Raw genomic sequence first — 21,694 nt, 5'->3', positions numbered from 1 at the left:
CTTCTTTCTAGAGCCAACAACTTCCCTTGCAGCTCCAATCACACTTTCCTTCAGAATACTCTATTTTCCCTCTACTCCCTCAGTGTTCCATGCATCCTCTTTCTGTTCCAGATAGTTCTTCAAGCATTCCTCATATCTGTCTGACACCGCCTCTTCTTTCAGTTTTGCCACATCAAAACGAGCTTGCGTTTTTGCTCTCTTGTTGTTTGTCACTGCAATACGCTGTCTACAACCAATCCTGACCATATAGTGGTCTGAGTTTATATCAGCCCCTCTACAGCTTTCCACATTTATTATATCAGTACAGTGTCTTTTATCGATCAAAATATTATCTATTTGATTTGATGTGACCCCGTCCGGTGAACACCAGGTAGCTTTTTTGATGTTTTTTCGCTGTTTCTGGGTGCTACTTATAATCATATTCTTTCTTACGGCAAGATCTATCACTCGCCTTCCGTTATCATTACTTTCACTGTGTAAGCTCTCTTTCCCTATCACACTCTGAAATCTCTCTTCTCTACCTATTTTTGCGTTCAGGTCTCCCAGGAGGATTTTCACATCATGATGCGCTATTTCGTCAACTACTTCCTCCAACTTCTCATAGAATCTCTCCTTCTCCTCTTCATCCGCATCTTCTGTTGGAGCATATACGCATACTAATGCGATGTTGAAGAATTGAGATCTTAATCTTAGAGTGCTGATTCTCTCATTCACTGGTTTGAAACCGATTACTGCTTCTTTCCTTTTCCTATTGACCAGAAATCCAGTACAGTACCAGCCATTCCTCTTCCATCATTACTACCACTAAAGAACACGGTCCAGTCTCCACTCTCCAAAATTCCGTTCCCTGGCCATCTCATCTCCTGAATTGCAGCGATTTCAACCCTGCAAAGTTCCAACTGTCGTTTCAATGCATGTAGTGCTCCTGGTCTTTCAAGTGTTCTAACGTTCCATGTTGCTAAAATCAAATCCATATCCTTTTTCCTTTTGGTGCATTTTCCTTTTCTTTTGTTTCCGTTTTTATCCGATCCAATCCGAGGCTGTGTTGTGTTATTCTCAACGTGTGATTTTTTTCCAGGGAGGGGTTGTTGGCCCCTCGCCAAACCCCCAACCTGGAGGACCAGGTAATTTTTTCGGGATTTCTTCCCTAGCCTTTGACAAACCTATGCCGAACTACAAGGCAGCAGTCAATTTCCTGTTAAGGTTTTCTTCCCTTAGCCTTTGAAGTTCCATTGAACTCCATCTGCAAGGCAGCAGTTTTGTTGCTGGTTTTGGTCCGCCCCGGGTATTTGATTTCCTCGGTACCCCCTATATCTAGGAGGCATCCCCCTATCCGCCACCTGGGGAGGCGCCCGCTAGGAGACCAGCAACTCCCACGGGAAGATGTCAATATGACGATGATAATAATAACTTTCAAAGACGTGACATATTGAATGTTGAATAATAATAATTGATGCCCTAATGCTTTCAGCGTTGAAGAGGGAGGGAGAATATAAAAATAATTACCAGCTTACGTAACCTATTGTGAGTGGTGGGTGAGGCTCCTCAGCTTGTAACTCGAGACAGTTGTTTGAAACCTTATCAATGTAATGTTGGCAACAACTTTATGCAAGTCAGTTCTACTTTTTACTCTACTTATTTTAGTCTACTTTTTATTGTTGGTTCGTTGGTCAAATCGCAAAGTCAAAGGAATGGATCTTGTGAGTATATTTATTGATTTTTCATTAGTGCTAATCAACATTTCTATTAATTACTAAAAGCGCTCATCAACAATTCTATTGCTTGTATAATGATTTTTTTCTACTATAGTGAGGTCCACGATAGAGTGGCAGTATTTTATTAATATTGGTGTTGCTATCCTTGTTTATATAATCAGAGATTAGATATGACTAGATTGAATATGAGTTTTTTCTCTCTAATTTTTCTCTATGCTATCATCTAACAGAGCAGATAGTGAGCTCCGCAACGTTGCGTCATCGTTTTTAACATAATAAAAATATAATTAATTGAAATATTCTATCTCAATTATAAAAACTTATTATTGAATCATTGTTAAATATATTTTCCTATCGAATGAAATATAAATTATATTGAATATTTTTAACAGGAATAAACATTTAATATTACATCCGATGTACCGGTATCAACTATCCTTTATTAGCCTAAATACAGTGGCAAGACAGAGAATCGGCAACGCTGCTCTCCTATCTTTCTGCACTGTCATTATAACATGGACCTCACTATGAAGTTACTTTCTTTTGAGTTAAATAATTTTGTACAATTAATCCACGTTTTGTGTTAAACAAATTCTCAATTTTAAGTTGAATAATAACTCATCAAGTAGTGTCATACTGATATTGAAACTTTTTGTGAGATCATTATTATCTGTGTCAATAATTGTCATTTTTGTCATAGTCAATACGTTGACGTAATATGAACTAGAATTTCATGTTTATGGCTTAATGATGTTTATCAAACAATAATTCAGATTTTTTATCGACTTGAGTTATCAAGTGAAGCAATTATCAATAAGCATACACAATTCTATCGTATTTTATTCTGTTATCATGCAGCAGCTAAATGTTTGGTATTTGATCTACAGAAACTAACTTAATTTTGTATTAAAATTGATGGTTTTGTTTTGGAATTTAATCTACAGCAACTAATTTTCTATTAAAATCATTGTTTTGTTTTGAAATTTAATCTACAGTGACTAATTTAATCTTTAATTGAATAACTATTTCAGAATTAAAGCTCTGCATCCATTGAATTTTTAAACTATTTGTTAACACACAAACTATAAGTTTGAATACTATTTTATTTTTCTTACTCGATCGTACTCCTGTTGGGTACCTGAAGTTACTTAGGAACTTACTTAGGAATCAGGGTGTCACAAAACTCTAAAGGGATCTCAAGTACTACCTATTAAAATATTTTTATTATAATTTTTTCACTATCATAACATAATATTCATTTACAAATCGATCATCACCTAAAACTAAAAGTATTTCAATTACATAACGTCTGCTCTCTGTTTGGATCTTATTGCACTTTTTCCTCCAGGAAGATGACACAGAAAATCAATATCAGCCCAGTAGGTGGTCCAAAAGATGCCCGCCTGATGAAGCTGTACCTTTACATGTAAAAATAGCAACTAATGGTGAGTAGAATTTTTTCTTTCAAGTTCCATTGAAAAATCAATACATCTCTGTTGTCAATTTTGTTTCAAAGGTATTGTTGTAATCACCATTGAGAGAATGTTATGGATTTTTAGTTGAACGTACATTATGATAATTTATTCCCAGATATTTTACTACAACTAATAATTATTATAATAATAATTTTCACAGAGTAATCCACGAACCTTTCTTTAATCTCTAAAATCGTTGATGGCATTCTACACATAGCATTTCGTACAAAGTTCAACCAAAATATTTTTCATGAAAAATATAAAATAATAAAAATATCAGTATAATATTAATAAATATTATATTAATATAAATATTAATATAATAAAAATATTAACTTTTAATAATTAAAAGTTCAGTTGGAGGTGAAAATTTCGCCTTCTTTCTTCTCATATTTAACAATCTAATGAATCTACTAGAACTTCATTCTTGGTATCATGCACTAGCACAGAACTTACTTCTAGTTACTCAGTTACCGGTACTACAGTTGTTACTGTAAATTACCACTTTTCATTCACAGTGGTGTGGATATCATTCAGTATTCATCAGAAAATTCATTGCAGCGTTTCTATGTAACTAAGAACGTATAATTTATGCTGCTCACATTGTTGTATCATACGCTTTTTATAATTCGAATAAAGTATATTTTATATTGGAATAGAACATTTGAACATATAATTTAGAATGTATTCATTTATTCATACATTGATGGATACAATATCATTCTCAATTTATTCTCAGAAAGCAATGTTGCGAGAACGACTGTTCCATTCAAAAGCAATCTAAGGTATGGAACAAGAGAGGGACAGACATTCGATATTTACGGAAATGGAACATTAAAAAAAGGTAATAACTTATGCCATCCAAAATCAGGATATCATTAATTTTTATGCTATATATAGTATTCTACTGCAGAAGTATATTCTTATTTATATTTTATTAGGTACTGTAACAATTCAAAGGGAGGTGTGTATGTGATTTTTTGGAGCCTTTTAAGACACCATTTAACATGTATCTATTTTTTGTATCCATTAGGCCTAAAGGTCCTGAAACGATGTAACTTATCAGTTGAAGAATCTATAGAAAATCTTGTAAATAGTAATCCATTCCATATGTTTTCAAATGTTTATTTCTTCTAAAATATTTACCATACTTGTTGTATGTCATCTCGAAAAATTCAGTCCTACTTCAAAGCATCTATTATAAGGCCTATAGTGAAACATTAGTCTTGAATAATATTCAATATCGATAATTTTGGAATCAATTTTCAAATTTAAAAAAATATATATTATGTTTTTTTCGTTTTTCAATCATTTTGAAATCAATTTTCATTTTATTGAAGGCCAAGGCACACAGCAGCAGATAGACAAACTGAGAAAAAATCAAACGTAGGCATGTAGATGTTAGCAGACATATGCAGACAGACGGAAGTCTGTGTGTGTTGTAACATTCTAACAATTGGAACACCTGAGGAGTGATTTTTCCTCAGTTTGTCTGCATACACGTTTGTCTGTTGCTGTATGCATATAGACGTCTATGCGAATCAAACATAATATTATTTTGAAGAGTAGATGTTGACTGTAAATTGAATTAAAAATTCAATAGATGAAAAAATATGAGTTAATTGAAATAAATTAGATGAATTTAGACTTCTTCATATTCAATTATTTGTGATACGGTAGCAAATCTTACATTTATTTTCAGATTCTCCCATGTTTGTGTACATACATGGAGGATACTGGCAATACCTCACAAAAGAATTATCAGCTTACTGCGTTGTTCCTCTACATGAAGCTGGAGTGAGAGTTGTTGTTCCCGACTACGACCTTGCTCCAAATGGTGAGTGCAAATTCGAAGTATCCATCAAACCCTTTTTGGAAAGTGTGCTCCATGTTGATTACACGAAAATAATCGGAACACACTGTTGGTATACTCCAATAGTAATACTGTAGCTTTGTACTTCAAAGGGTGAAGCATAGCTAGAAATATGTCTCCGAAGACTTAGTATTCATATATCTCCCAATGTTAATCAATTTCAAACCAGGGTAGCATGGATTTAACATTGGAAGATAGGACGGCTACGTCTTTCAGAGACGTATTTCTAGCTACGCAAGGTGTGAAGAGACCTTGAAACTTTGAAAAATAGAATTCAAGAAACTAAGGCTTCAATAAATTCAACAATATAATCACATTCTTATATTAACATCATTTCTGTATTTTTTTCCATTCCTTGAAAATATCTTATTACTTAAACAGCCGATAAAATACCATGATATGAATATTCAATCTGGTTTCAATTCATCAAATTTTCTATAGAAATATTATTTAGTCAATCATGTTTTAATTATTTACCAATGCGTTCCATCAATCGGTTCATCTACAGTAACTTTATTGCAATCACAACAATTTATTCATTTGTGTATTGTGCTCTACTGTTTCAGTTTCCTTGAGTATCATTGTTCAAGAGGTATTTGAACTGGCCACCTTCATTATGAAAATGGCTAAGGAGGACGGAGTAAGGTAATTCACCTATAGTAAAATGATTGACAGAAATAGAGTTATTTTTCTTCAATGACAACCTTATTTGAAATTGCGCGATGAACAATGGAATAAATAGAAATAGAATAGAATAAAGTTTCATTCCTGCACACAACAGTATACAATGGAATAAAAATAAACATTTTAAACTCAATTGATAACTTAGTTCCAGATGAAACTATTAGCTCATCAATAACAAGTTAATTGAGATTAATTTAGTGAATAAACTGTTTGTTCATAAAACAGTTATCAAGTTCATACAGTTATCAACAGTTCATAAAACAGTTAAGTATAAAGAATAGAGAGCCTGCGATTCTTTCATTTCCATTCAGAAATACGAATCGGCTGTACACTACAAAGTGGATGCATTCTTTTAATCTCCTTTAGGTATGTATAAATTGTACTTTTTTTGCAAGTGGAGGAAACAGTATCTGGCCTACCATCCTCAAATTGTTAAATATAAGATAATCATGGAAATGTAGTTTATTATCAAAAGATAAAATATTATTATGAAATATTTAGTCTTACTCAAAATTATTTGATAATGGAAACTGAAGTAATGTAACTGTGAAGCGTGTTGTCCATGTATAAGTTTCATTGCTGGAGACGAGATCCAGCATTTCATCTTCATTCATTTTTTTCAGGGACGTTTGGTTTGGAGGTCACTCAGCTGGAGCTCATTTATCCAGTATGCTTTTATCAACAGAGTTGCTTTCAAAGCTTGATGACGACTCCAAAGCCATATTCAGAGGACTTTTTCTCATCAGTGGAGTGTATAACTTGAAGCCTCTTCTGAGAACTACTGTCAACAACGCTTTAAACTTGACTGAGTAAGAATTCTTGAGAAATCTTTGGTTTTCACTTTTATTGTTATGGCAACTGAAATAAATTGTTGGAACACTATAAAAATCATTCAGAACCCTTAATTCGACTCATCTTAACTCAAATCATCTTGAAGAGTTGAAACTAGTTGAGTTGAAGTTGTGATAAAATAAAGGGTACCTACTTGAAGATTACTATTGTGTTTCAATATTATTTGGCTTCTATGAACAAATATAATAACATCGTATCGTATGCCCAATATTGTCTTTTCAAAATGCTTACTGACTGTATTTGTTTTTTTTTGTAGGAAAGAGCTGAGTAAGTTAAGCCCCATGTCTTCAATCGATGATCAGGTAAAAAACCACCTGAATAAAAGTTTCAACCTGGTTGTTGCGGTTGGAGAGAATGATTCACCAGCATTTCAGCAGCAGTCGAGAGACTTTCATGAGGTTTGTCGATCCAAGATAATGTTGTCTTACAATAATAGCATTATAACAAACATCGATCTATTGTAGATCTCATCTTACATTCGAATCAATTTTGTATCTGATACTACTGTTTGGCTATCTGTGCATCGTATATGATTCATCTATAGAAGTTTTCTTTAATCGGAAGGTGATTTTCAACATGTTTTTATCAAACCAATAGATTCATGTAGGCCTACTAAGACAGTTACACACAAATCTATTTTTGGACTATGATTTTTCTACCGTCCTTAACAGATTGAACGGAACTTGGACAGCACATTAACACATCATCTGTTTGCCAAGTTATGTTTAATCTAATAGAACCTATAAGGACGGAAAAAAATCGTACGTCCAAAAATTGATGTTTCTAACTAGACTAGTATATTATTGTAAGATATCAAGAGACATAAGATGCATATTCTTAATTTCTCTCCATTTGTTTCTCATAGTAATGATCAGTTTATCAGTGGAAACCATATAAATATCCAATTTTAACCCTAGTCATCATTCCATAAGCATATTTGAAAACTATACATATTAATGCAAAAGAGATTGAAGACTAATTTAAATAGAATTGCCTATTTTTTCGCGCTTAAAAACAACGTTTACAGTTATTTTTTGTTGAATTCAAATTAGTTTCAACATGCATTAATAGGTACGAAATATTATGGTACCGCATGTTCCAAGTCTTAAAATGATGATGTATCTAATGTACTAATATTTTTTGAAGAATTACCGGTTTCACAAAGGCTGGTTAAATTTAATCGTGACTAATTTCTCGAGAACCAATCAGAGAAGCCTTCTTTTCGAGAGTCTTTTTTTTACTGGTTTTCGTGAAGTCAATCACGGTTAAAATTCAACCAGCTTTTCTGCAAACGAGCCTAAGAAATCTAGATAAGATCTAGCAGTAATGAAACATTGACATCTATTTAAAATAAATAAAAAATATCTACTCTGGAATGTCTGTCAGAAAGAATATGAAAAGGTTGAATAGAAAAAAGGTGAGAATGTTTTTTATAAAACGAGTATTTATAACCACACCAGAATCTATTACCGTTACATGTTAATCAAAGTTTGTTTTATTCATTTCAGGTTTTATCAAGGAGAGGAATCGCATCCAAATATATTTTTGTAGAAGAAGTTGATCATTTCGAAATAGTGGAAAATTTAAGCAAAGTCGACTACAAACTAACAAAGGAACTGATTCAGCTAATAACAAAATAATAACTAAAAAAGACACATCTACTTGAAAATTAAATACTTTTAGATTTTTGTTATTGTCTAAAAGTATTACAATTTTTTTATTTTAGAAATAGACCATGATTTTTAATAATAAAAATTAATTCATTTCAACCTTCCCAAATATGTGAGTTTGTAGAGTAGACTGGTTGTTTTTATTGAGACTTTTCAATTATCGGTATTCATGAATATCATGGACTTATAATAACATCCATATAATTAGAAAGGCTATTTCCTATTTCAAGGATTCGAGTGCGATTTGAATTCCAACTGAAAATTTCTATTTTTGGGAGCCAGACTCTATCTTGACTCTGAGAACAGTTTTAGATTTTACCAACAATAAAATATGGTCTAATTATTTATTAAAACAACAATTCCAATACTAGTGGAAAGGTATTAAAAAAGACCAATACTTCAAATGGCAATAGAATGTTTATCAGGTAAATCCTTTCCATAATGATTTATGGTCAAAAATATTTCAAAATTAACTACGGTATTAAATTAGACATAGTATAGGTTGATTCTACTAGTGACCACCAGTAGCCTATATACTTTTCTTATCAATCAAATTATTATTTCTATGTGCTAACTTTCCATAACAAATCTTATCATTCCAGCATTCATGATACTGAAACAATTAAAAAACATTGACGCAATCATATCACTAGAGTTGGTTGTTTTTCCCCACTGATAAAACATAATTATAATAGCGTATTATTCTTGACAGGAGAAACAATTCATGAAGAAACTTGGATTTTTTTTGAATGGGAAGCGGTATATCGATAGTACAGGTGTATAAATTTTGGAAAAGCTTAGGTTTCTCATTGGTTGATATGTTAGACTAGTAGTTTTCATTTCAAAGCTCTGTAACTATTTGTATTTATCATGGTGAGTAGCCTACAATGATTTTTTTCAAATTTCACCTACTATCACCCTAGTACTCCCACCCCTATGGTATCTATAGGGTATTCCATAATGCACTATAGAGATTATATTAGTGTACCAAGTACCACTCACTGAGTTCTGATACTTTCCCGCTAAAAATCACTATGATTGTTGCTTAATCAACCTTTGATGCTCCATACATTGGATGTAGAAGTACAAATTACGGTTCATATGAATATTCTTCATTTTATTTTAGTGTGGAATCTCTCAAATACTGTAACGTATTCATCTGTAAGAACTTAAGCTCCTTCTCTCCATTTTGCCTTTTGGATTATCTGTTTCATTATGGTGTAAGATATTTCATATACATTAGGTCACTTGTTTCAAGTTTAGACTAAAGATTATAATTTTTCAATTACTATTACACAACTCCTTAGCGAAAGAATAAATTTCATTCTAGAGATGTAGAATCTTTTCTCCAGTTTGAATATTGAATGATAATTCAAATAAATTACAACGTATCATGCTATTTTAGTACATGTTTGTCAGAATATTTCAATTGTTTATCACAAAATTATAGTTTAATAATTCAAGTATAGTAGTAGTTAAGTATTCTAGTATTGAGGCTATTGTATCATATGACATTTTTAGAAAACTATTTTTCCAGTTTCAGGTGGTGAAGTGTCTATTTATGATCCTAATCATAGCATCCTCTGTTTGTGAGTTTACAAATACTATTTCTTTTGGTTGCATAGAATTCAGACTTATATAAGTTATTCCCTTTAAAAAATAATTATAATGGAATGCAGTGATTCAATTTCTTGAATTCTTTCAAGAATTTTACCACCCTATCCACTGAATATTGTTAAATGAAAATTTGCTTTCATCACACAATCCTCAATTTACAAAATAAGTTACCAAACTAAAAACCTACCGTATCTAATCTACGTACTTGACTCTCAACCTGAATACCTTCAATTAAGCACTTTTTCATGACCAGTAGGCTATATCTCAAATATTAAATAGTAGGCTAGTATATAATACTTTATCTTCTCAAATAATTTCTACAAGCACATTCAATTGAACTCAAGTTAATGTTAACTTAATTTCACCTCTTCAATATAGAATCTTCATACATTCCAGGCATGACTTATTTGGATTTTATGTCAGTAATATTATTTTTTCTTTGATTTCTATATTAGTTGTTTTTTCAGTTACAACCACACTTTTTACAATTTCTTATTGTTTACAGAGGTATACTTAAATATGTTTGGATTTCAAATTTTTAGATAGTGACGATGACTATAAGGTGAGATCAATAAGTAAAACACAGTAGGCCTACAGTTTGGGGATTTTCGCCTTACTGGGATGTGATAAGAGTCAAACATTGTACTTTGTAGATGTCTTTGCAGGATCAGTGATCAGCTACAAGCCATCTACTAGGGAACGGTTCACAGCTAAAATTGTGGATGGATGTAAGTCTATACTAAACTACTCTGATCTCAATTGACTTTTCCTAGTGAGAAAAATAATATGTAATGTAATAAATTATAAATTCTCTTTGACAGGTGATAAGACTTGACCCAGATTCAGGAAAAGTTCTTCGCACATTGAAACTTCCAGCAGAGCAGTTAACAAGTTTGGTATTTGGCGGCGAAAATCTGGATGTACTCTATGTTACCAGTTCACAGTTGGACAAAGGATTTATTCACCTAAGTGAGTACGCTGGGCGAACTTTTGCTATAACTGGATTCATGACCTCTGACAAACCAGTTGTACGGCTCAATATATTTCACTCATTTTCAACTACTTGTTGGCATGCTATTAATAATGAGAAAATAATTATCGAAAACTGGGGTTTCCTATAAATTAAAATTGAAACATATTCCATATCTTTTGAAAGACCACTGGAGAAATTCTACTGAGCAACTAATCACAATCAGATCAAAATACTAAGAAGCTACGAATGGAACCAACCTTTTTAATATTTTTCTGTATAAGCAAAATTGATTTTATTATCCCTATGGCTCGAGGGCTGGTGGCTGTGGATTGTGTGGAATGTATTAATTGCTGGAGTGTATCATATGAAGCATGGAATGCAGCCATATAGGATTTTTCATAATTTTCTTCCCAAAATCAATATTAATGTTTTTATTATGAAAATAGCCTCATCAAAATTGTTGTACGTCACCAATACTAATAAGCTTGAAGAACAATTCTGAAAATGTCCAGAAGCTTTCATCATCATGTCGTAGATAATCAAATGGAGCTGTTAACCTTTTGGAGCAATAGGTAGGACTACGTTATGCTCAATCTAAAATAGAATTTATAAGGACAAAAAAATCATACCTCCAAAAATCGATGTATATGTAACTATAGAGTGAGGTGAGTAGTACAGTTTACTCTCATGAAATCTCAGACTCGGCAAGTAACTATATCTTGTAACCATAATTATAACAAGTACGGTAACAAACTTGACTGCTGGTAACTTTGAAGCCCATACTTTGAACACCTAGCTACCTAAACAGTAATTGCCGATTATTTGTAGAATAATTATAGCCTACAATTTGTAGTTTGAAATACAATAACATAGATTCCTATTCTAATAATTGTAACACACTGTACTAGTTAACTTATTTGAGAAAAAAATTATTTAAATGTTCTAGCATCTTTTCATGATTTTTTCCAGGGACATTTTTGTTTAGAGTTTTGAAGATCACTTTGATTGGAGGTCACATGTCCAGCATGATACTTTCAACAGAGTGGTTTTCAAAACGTAAGATTTCTTCAAGTTTGAGATTTCATATTTCAATTTTTGTATATTATAAAGTTCCCATTATACACATTATGAATATACTTACCTAAATTATGTACTTAATCATTAATGAAACTTTCTAATTTTTCTAACTTTCCCATAACAACACTTATCAGCATTTTTGGTATGCCCACTACATACAAGTTCGAATGTAATTACATAATCATATCACAGACACGAGTTTTTTTCTTGCTGATAAATATTAATGATTATAACTGCTTATTATTTCTGACAGGAGATGCAGTTCATGTAGAAAATATATTATAGATGACGCAGAAAACTGGAGCTGATAGGGATAAATACCGTATTTGAAAAGGCCACTGTTGTTTTTCATTCTTGTTGATATCTTGGACTAGTCTGTATAATAAAGTTTTGTACAAGGGAATTCTTTCATCATGGTGAGTGATTAACATTTTAAATACTGGAACATATTGATGAGGTAAATTGGGCGAACATTGATACAATATTGTGTGTAAATCAGTGATGTGAATACGGTAGCCTATGTTAAGAGTTAACGCGCTTGAAAAAGATTTGAATGCAAAATTTATGCAGTTCGGCTTCCTCACCGATGAAAAACATAATATGGATTATATTGCAGGCTCTATATTATTACAAAAGTATCTAAAGATGAACTGTCTATTTCTTTTAACAGTTAAGAGTTGGATTATTCCAGTCAATATTAGGCCATTGTTTTTTAATATATATTTTCATTCGATTCATTCATGTATCGTTCATTCATTCATTATTCACATTTCATAATGAAATTAAACATGCCGATTTCAATATTTCTCTCAGTTTCAGGTGGAGAAGTGTCTATGTTTGATTGTGATCATAGCATCTACAGTTTGTGAGTTTTTATTATGCGAGTTGCATAATTTATTATAGCTTATGAAATCATGCTATATTTAACACAGACTTATATTTCTCATAAAAAATGTTTTAATGCAGAATAATACCATTCCATAATCATGGAAAAATTGATAGCAAAATGAATTATGCTAAAAATAATCGAAAACTATCTAGTGACTTGTAAACCTTTTTGCAACCCCTTTCATAGTGCATTTAAGAAGTAGTGCCTTAAAGCTCCGATTTGGGAAAAACATGTAAATTTGAGTTTTTAACAATAATAGGTACAGTATTGGCCTAGTTGATCCATCAATTACTATTATCACCTTTTGAGCTTTTTTAATGACTCAAAATCGCACGGTACGATCACGAGTTGCCTTGAAGGTAGGTCTATTGGTTTGGGTGAAATCTGCTTCGGCAGCATCAGCATAATTATAGAGCCTAGGCTACTCAAAAGACAATAACGCTGGTGACACACATGAGGTCTGCTATCTCTTCATAGTGAATGATTTAATAGAATCAACAATAATTCGCAATTGAATAATCACATTTTCTCGAATTTGAAGCTTATTTTCAATTTTAGGTGAAAATGTTACTGAACATTAATTGTAGAGATTTTCATGCTCAATCTACTCCGCTTGATTTTTTTTGTTTCAATTGTATCTGAAGCCTGATAATTGGGAATCTATCTGCATTGATGGGGCGGAGCTCCCGAAATTTTTACAGATATGGGACTTGTGGCAGTTGATAGAGCTTATCGATGACTATTTTGGGTATGAATTTGATCAAAATTGTTGGAGCCATTTTAGAGAAAATCGCGAAAACCCCTGTTTTTGACAACGTTTTCGCCATTTTAGCCGCCATCTTGAATCGCATTCGATCGAAATTGTTCGTGTCGGATCCTTATAGTGTAAGGACCTTAAGTTCCGAATTTCAAGTCATTCCGTTAATTGGGAGATCAGATATCGTGTACACAGACGCACATACACTCATATATACACACACACACACACACACACACACACACACACACACACACACACACACACACAGACCAATACCCAAAAATCATGTTTTTGGACTCAGGGGACCTTGAAACGTATAGAAAACATTAAATTAGGGTACCTTAATTTTTTTTGGGAAGCAATACTTCCCTTACCTATGGTAATAGGGCAAGGAAAGTAATTAAACTTATAGAAAACATGAAATTAGGGTACCTTAATTTTTTTTGGAAAGCAATACTTTCCTTCCTATACAATATCTGAGCCAACAAGAGTCAGGCCTGAGTCCAAGACTGCAATAGATAATGTATTGACTAATATAGAGGATGATAGTTGTAAGTCATCGGTTTTACATACATTTTTATCCGATCATTCTGCACAAGTTTTCTCCACCTCTTTCGTTCTTAATAGACGAGCAGTTAATGGGAAGGAGGATCAGTTAGGTGTTCCTGTTTTCAATTTATCCATTTCAAATTTAGCAAACTTGAAAGCTGCTCTCCGTAGAGAATCCTGGTACTCTGTTTATAATGCAATTGATGTTAATAAACAATTTGAATGCTTTCACAGCTCTCTTCTGTATCATCTCCGTATTCAGTGTCCACCAATAAAAATTAAGAGAAAAAAGGGTGCTATGAATGAATGTGAAAAGAAAAATAAGGGAGAGGTTCGAGAGGCTCACTCCTGATATTCAGCGGCTACGAGCTCTTTTAGATATCTCAAAATTTAGAATTGAGCATGGACTAGTAATTGATGAAGATATATTGGGGAAGGTTAAACAGCATTATGTAAATAGAGTTACTGAGGCAAAGAGGGAGTTTTATGGAGGTCTCATCTCAAATTCCACTAACAAGTCTAAAACGAGCTGGAAAATAATCAATCAGTTTAGAGGTAAGAGCGGTGCAAGTGTAAGGAATATATGTCTTGATGTGAATGACAGGAGAGTTGAAAATTCTAAAGATATTGTAGAGTTTTTTAATGAGTATTTTATTTCCATGGCTCCTCAAACACAGTCTGCTAAAACCGGTACACGAAGAATTCCACATAGAAATATTCCAAGAAGTTTTTATCTGAGTCCCACAAACAAAACAGAAATTCTAAAAATAATTAATAAATTGAAAAATAAGAATAGTGTTGGTTACGATAATATTCCCATCAAGGTTTTAAAGGCATGCAGTGATGAGATTGCTGATCCTCTTGTTTTCATTTTGAATGGAGTCTTTCAGAGTGGTGTGTTTCCTGATGCATTGAAAATTGCAAAAATAATTCCTCTATTCAAGAAGGGTAACAGAGCAAACATGAAAAACTATAGGCCCATTTCTGTGCTGCCAGTCTTATCCAAGATTTTTGAAAGGGTGATTTATGACAGAATTATTGACTACCTACAAAAGTTTGATTTATTAAATGATTGTCAGAATGGATTCATTAAAGGTAAATCCACTATCACGGCAGCAACTAGATTTATTGAGAGTTTAATTGAGGCTATGGACAATGGGAAAGCTGCTATGGGGGTTCTGCTCGACTTATCACGAGCTTTTGATAGTGTTGATAAAGAAATTCTACTGAACAAACTGCACTCTCTTGGTATGAGGGGTATTATAAATAATTTGATAGAGTCGTATATGTCAAAGAGAATGCAGTATGTTAGTATTAAGAATGGAGGTAGAGATGTAGATTCTGAGAAATTGAATGTAACAAAAGGTGTTCCTCAAGGCTCTATACTCGGTCCTCTACTGTTTGTTTTGTATATAAATGATCTACCGTCGTCTGTTTCAAATGATTGTGATATTACATTGTATGCTGACGACACAACTCTGTTACTCCATGGCAATAGTATTGACCAGCTGGAGCTGAAAGCCAATTTGTGTTCAAATGAGATTGTGCAGTTTTATAATGAATGTGCTCTCTCCGTTAATCCCGACAAGAGCCTTGCTATACAATTTAATTTAAGGAGAATATTTTCTTTCGAGCCTGTAGTCATGATAGGGGATAATGCTATTAAAAATGCTAATGCAGTAAATTTACTTGGTTTGACTGTAAACGAAAGATTGTCATGGAATGAGCATGCCGATTAAGTAGCTGGTAAGATTAGCAGGGGTCTCTTTGTATTACGGTATATGGTAAGATTTGTGAATAGAGATATTGCTAGGTGTGTGTACTTCTCTCTCATTTACACTCACCTGGTATATGGCGTAGAACTTTGGGGAAGTACGTCTGGTTTAAACTGTCAGAAATTATTCATTTTACAAAAACGTGCAGTGAGGTACTTGGCAAACCTGGATTACAATCAATCGTGCAGGAATGCATTCAAAGAACTACAATTACTCACTTTTCCATGTATTTACATTTACAGAGTAGTATTATACATTGCTAATAAGATTAAATCATTGAAAAAGAATTGTGATGTTCATGGTTATTCTACTCGTGGCAATGGGGACCCATTTGTTAATCACCACAGATTGAGATTCTCTGACAAAAGTCCTAGTGTAATTGGTTTGAGACTGTTTAAAAAGTTACCAAAATGTTTATATGCCCCATCAATAAATTTTAAAAGAGAACTCTATGCATACTTAGTGAATAGGGCTTACTATAGTGTAGATAAATTTCTGAATGATGACACTTGAACTCTGCTGTTGTATTATAAATGTATTCTTACCATTGTTATATGCTTAAATTTTTTATTTTACATTGTTATTCTGTCTATTTTTATGTTTTGACTTGGCCTGTATGTTCTTTTTTGGCTCAATAAAATGAATTTGAATTACCTATGGTAATAGGGCAAGGAAAGTAAAAATTCATATTTCTTTAAAAAAACGAAACAATACATAATGTAATATACTTGTATGTTAAACAATTATATTACTACTTAATTAGCCTACCATACTGTATGGTACAAAAAACAATAATTTGTGGTACCCCTGTAATGAAAATTGTGTTGGGGTTACCAAACTTGATTTAAAAAAAATAAGAGTGAGTCAAGTGATTATATTAATTGTATTATATTATACGGTAGTGATTACTATTGCTGAATGTAAGTTAACTAGTTTGTAAGTTGAACTAGCCCATAATATGTACGAATACTCGAACAAAAATACATACATTTTTAATTTTAATTCCAGATAGCGATGAAGATTATAAGGTGAGATCAATAAGTAAAACACAGTACAGTTTGGGACATTCGCCTTACTGGGATGTGAAGAGTCAAACATTGTACTTTGTAGATATTTATGCAGGATCAGTGATCAGCTACAAGCCATCCACCAGGGAACGGTTCACAGCTAAAATTGTGAATGGACGTAGGTATATGGGATGACATTAGTTTTGCAAAAGGACTTAAATTCATAAATATAATGATTATGTTTGACGAATGTCCAGCATTTGATTAGACTCATCAAGAGCAGTCACTTAGAAGTACACGGTACCGCAAAAATAAATGCCAAAAAACAGATTTCAAGACGCTAATAGCGAGAGTTAGTTTCGTCAGTTTGAAGGTGACCAACGACAGGTCGAAACGTTGTCACTACTAAAAATTAAAAGTTTCCACTTCAAAAGTGTTTCTATTCAACGATTGAATTGAGTGGAAAAAACGAATTTACAAAACATTAATTTGTTTCACAAGTAACTCTTATTTGATGTAGGATTTTTTTGTAAATTTATTTGATCTCCAATGAGTCAGAGTCAATAAAGCCTTTTGGAAATGTTGAACATAGAATAACGTTTATTTCCTTACAATATCATGAGGAAGGACATTTGGTATGTGACACTGATGAACATTTGAGGAACTAGCCTAATAATTATGGTCCGGTATGTGACACTATTTATCACACCATAGGTATCGAAGCATTTATGTGTTTTTCTCTAGATAAATTCGCTATATTGAACTATACATGTTTGTGTGTTCATTAATATGGTTTTTGTTTTACAGCTCGTGCGACAGCTAGCTTGATAATACCATACGAGGGAATAGATGATAAATTTGTTGTCGGTGTGAATCGTAGTGTGGCGAATATAACATGGGATGGTAGAAGCAATACCGCCAGCACACCATCTGTCATTGTTGAGATCACTGACAACAAAACAATGTACTCTCACACTGGCAAAGCTGATCCGAAGGGCAGGCTATGGATTGGTAAGAATATTTCTTCATATCAAAATACCAAATAAATATTGAAGTTAGAAATCAAAGTTAAGGAAACTGGAATAAACCTCGGAATAATAAATAAAAAATAATAAATCATTGTACGGTAGGTACTCACAATATTATAATTCTATTTTAAACAAATTTCTATGATGGATCCATCTAGGCTCTATGCCTTTGCTCCCTCATTTTAATTTATCATTTCCTGTGAAAAACGGCTAACAATCGATCTTTTTTCATGTAATTTATTAGTTGGAAAAGGCACGCATTACGGTACAATAAATCACACCATCCATCAGATTTTTATATCAGACTGGCTAATCAACTACCGTACCGAATCTAAATTCGGGAGAGAAATAGTTTTAGATTACCTGTAATTCTTTTGTTTCTCTCTCAATCATTGTTTTGAATTGTGCATGTGTAAATGAAATAGATAGTAGGCTATTTTTATTGCATGAATGAGAAAATCAATAGGATATAGCCATAGGTATCCTATACTATACTTTCTGTGTTTATATTTCTTTCGCTTTAAAACCGTCATTGGGTCTGAACACTTTTTTCACGATCTTTCAGGTACATTTCCTCAACTCTTCACGAATTCTTCTGGTAGTCTTGATATACCATTAAACCAGGGAGCAGAGTATATGATATCTGCTACTGGCAAAGTGATTGAAAAGATTCCGAATATTACTGCTCCAGAGGGACAAGTTTGGAGCACCAACACCTTATTCTACTTCGCTAATTGTTTAGCAGGAAAAATTCAAGTCTATGATTATGATAACGAGTCTGGAGAAATATGTAAGTCACATTGATACATCCTCTTACAAAATTTAAAATTATTACTGACAAGTAATGATAAAAGTAAGCATAAGTGTAATAAAAACTATTTTTTTTTTTAATATTGTTTGAAAATCTTCAAAGAAGGTAGATCATATTTTTTATATACTGTATATAGAACAGAATCAAACAATCCAATATTTTTTTTCAATTAAAATATTTCAATTTATGTACAAGTAATAAGGCCAGAAAACTGAAAAATGTATCATATAGCGTCAGGATCACATGGAAAATGGCATCTACCAATACCCCAATAAGGAACCTAAAAATTTCTCTCAATACAATCGTAGAGTGTAAGAGTGGAGACATGCTCCACCAAACATTTTCAAAATACTAATTTAATACGGCAATGCAACTTATAATTTATGACAAACTCTCATTGTTTATAAGAAAAAGAGTTTGGTAAGTTATTGAAAACTTTGTTTCTTCTACTGTATGAAGCTGGATATCAGAATCAATCAGTGGAAGTGACTGGCAAAGTAAAAATATAGAATTACCATGAGTTCTGATTGAACTATTTCCACTCAGCAAGGCTGAGCAAGTATGAATAGCTCCATTGGAAGATTGGAACTTATTCGAATAATATTCTCAATGTAACGGTCACTTCGACTGATATATATTTGTGGGAATCCAGCTTGTAAAATAACAATTTAACCTTTTCCACTCACTCCATTTGTTCAGTGCATACATTTATATTTTTCTACTGTTTTGCAGCTAACATGAGAGTGATTTTCGATGCACAAAAAGAGAGCAAAGGAAGGTCTCCAGCTGGTTTGGCATTGGACACTGAGGGGAAGATATGGGTTTCTATGATCACTACTGATTCCAATTATGGAACGGTAAAGATTACAAACATTTCACTTCCAATAATTAACTTACAATTTGAAAACATTGTTATTATTATTGGCCTACTCTTGGCAATATTTTTCATCCATATACCGTAATAATAAAGTTGAACTACAATAAGTATGAATACAGTTATTGCATTATCAATTAACTCACACTCATGATTCCACGCTGCATTATATTAATCTATAAAAGAACTGATGTCATGCGTTCCATCTTGAAGGGTTCTGACTGGAAATTATCAGAAATCATCTCCTTATAAATCATCACCTTGTGTATCTCATCCCCTTAATAATTATTCTCATACTATGCAACCAAATTATCAATACGCCTTAAATTATCAAATTACGGTATGCTTTGTCATGAGCTTAAAATCCTATGTATGAAGTTTTCTGCACTGGTGGCGTACGAGAAAGCCCAATAGCTCCCCAATTGGCTAGTTATCAGCTGATTCCCGAACGCCAACCCAATTAGCTGATATTCAGCCAGTTGGAGAGCTTCCTGCCGTATCGAGTTCATGTGGCTTGGCCTTTAAAGTATCGTAAGTCCATGATAACGTGAGTCCCCTATAGTTGATAGTTTTCAAAAACGTCTGAGCTGAAAGAGTGTGAGTCCAATCAGCATTAAAACTAAAACAATGTGAGTCCAATAATTACGCCCTTCTAACTCTACAGAATTGTCAGTAATAAAAGACTGTTGAAATTATACATAATCCAAATTTTGTAATTGATAACTATTATGTGTATATGCAATCATAGGCCAACAAAAAAATTATAAACATTAAAAGTAGAGTCAATAAGTTTTTGCCTATAAGTTTTTGAGACATTGCTGTGTCCGGCTTGCAAAATCTGAGCTTCAAATTGAAAATCCACTCTTCACCCAATGCACAATAAACACTTTGAGGTTGGAACATATTCGTGATCCTCATTCTGAAATTTCATCATCAAAAATTCACTTTCAAAAAAAACTTTTGTTCTTGAACCTTTAGAATTAGTCGACAAACAAATTTAAGACATAAAATTTGTCAAAAAAGATATACATATTAATTTGTTATATAAAACTAGGACTTGGAAAATTTCCAACTCTAAATAACAACATTATAAATACTACTATTATACTATTATCTTATATTGTTTATCATGATACACATTCACACACACATTTACTGCTACACATCTTTTTACAGGTGATACGAATTGAGCCCGATTCTGGGAAAGTTCTTCGTACATTGACTCTTCCAACACCGCAGTTGTCGAATCTGGTATTTGGTGGCGAAAATCTGAATGTGCTCTATGTTACCAGTTCACAATTGAACAAAAAATATTTAAATAATCTAAATGAGAACGCTGGACGAACTTTCGCTGTAACCGGATTAATGAGCTCTGGAAAACCAGTTACTGGATACCCTGGACAAAGAATAGTCGCAATTTAATTTTATACACTACCGGTACTGTGGTATTAACAGTAGATTTCCGAGAAGATGAATAAGAAACAATACAAGATTCTTCTTGTAAACATTCCTAATAAGTAATTGACAAATAAGTAATTTAGGTAATAAGAATCAAGAAAAGATTCTTCTTGTAAACATTCCTATTAAGTACCGTAATTGACAAATAAGTAATTTAAGTAATAAGAAACAAGAAAAGATTCTTCTTGTAAACATTCCTAATAAGTAATTGACAAGCAATTGAATAAGCAATTTAATCTAATGGCCAAAACTACTGCTGAAGCTGTAATAATGGAGCCTACTCTCAAAAGTTGAAAAACCACTTTCTCAGATTTCTCAAGAATAAATAAATAAATAAAAGCGTTGGAGTGAAGATTAAATTCAATAAAGTTTGTGAGATGGAAACTTGATAGGGTTTTTGTAACTGCTGCTTGTATGTACTGTACTATGTACCTATAAATATAAGTGAAGAATTACAATAATAGCCTAAATACCTCCGCTATGCCAATAAACATTTCTATTCAATTTTTAGAATACCATTGACTTTATTTTCATCTATCTCCATTTTAGTCCACCCTGAATATGTAGCAAAACACTTTCTCAGTTCACCTCACTTTGCTGAAGGAGT

General features: G+C 32.7%; 2 protein-coding genes across 8 annotated transcripts; both read left to right on the top strand.

The window, feature by feature from the left end:
• Nucleotides 1-1,544: 1,544 nt before the first annotated feature.
• LOC111051633 (kynurenine formamidase) lies at nt 1,545-10,914 on the top strand. Of its 3 annotated transcripts, XM_039432885.1 has the most exons (10): nt 1,545-1,700; nt 3,064-3,160; nt 3,930-4,034; nt 4,893-5,027; nt 5,630-5,708; nt 6,371-6,556; nt 6,856-6,997; nt 8,108-9,142; nt 9,807-9,858; nt 10,708-10,914. In XM_039432885.1, exons 1-8 carry the CDS (start codon nt 1,590-1,592, stop codon nt 8,237-8,239), a joined length of 987 nt encoding a protein of 328 aa, XP_039288819.1. In that variant the 5' UTR covers nt 1,545-1,589; the 3' UTR covers nt 8,240-9,142; nt 9,807-9,858; nt 10,708-10,914. The 3 variants fall into 3 exon arrangements, with proteins under 3 accessions (XP_039288819.1, XP_022193902.2, XP_039288817.1); XM_022338210.2 differs by lacking the exon at nt 9,807-9,858 and having other exon boundaries at nt 10,708-10,908; XM_039432883.1 differs by having other exon boundaries at nt 8,108-9,858; nt 10,708-10,908.
• LOC111051732 (regucalcin-like) lies at nt 9,877-21,602 on the top strand. Of its 5 annotated transcripts, none has more exons than XM_039432879.1 (7): nt 9,877-10,614; nt 12,750-12,801; nt 16,918-17,094; nt 17,721-17,927; nt 18,510-18,734; nt 19,488-19,612; nt 20,806-21,602. In XM_039432879.1, the coding sequence occupies exons 1-7, from the start codon at nt 10,609-10,611 to the stop codon at nt 21,049-21,051; spliced, it is 1,038 nt and encodes a 345-aa protein (XP_039288813.1). In that variant the 5' UTR covers nt 9,877-10,608; the 3' UTR covers nt 21,052-21,602. The 5 variants fall into 5 exon arrangements, with proteins under 5 accessions (XP_039288813.1, XP_022194005.2, XP_039288814.1 ...); XM_022338313.2 differs by lacking the exon at nt 9,877-10,614 and adding an exon at nt 10,920-12,352 and having other exon boundaries at nt 17,724-17,927; XM_039432880.1 differs by lacking the exon at nt 9,877-10,614 and adding an exon at nt 10,920-12,352.
• The last annotated feature ends 92 nt before the right edge of the window (nt 21,603-21,694 follow it).

Source organism: Nilaparvata lugens, chromosome 7, assembly GCF_014356525.2.
Source record: "Nilaparvata lugens isolate BPH chromosome 7, ASM1435652v1, whole genome shotgun sequence".
In the NCBI taxonomy this organism is placed as follows: Eukaryota; Metazoa; Arthropoda; class Insecta; order Hemiptera; family Delphacidae; genus Nilaparvata; species Nilaparvata lugens.
Note: the sequence above shows the minus strand (reverse complement) of the source record. Positions and strands in the feature narration are given on the sequence as shown.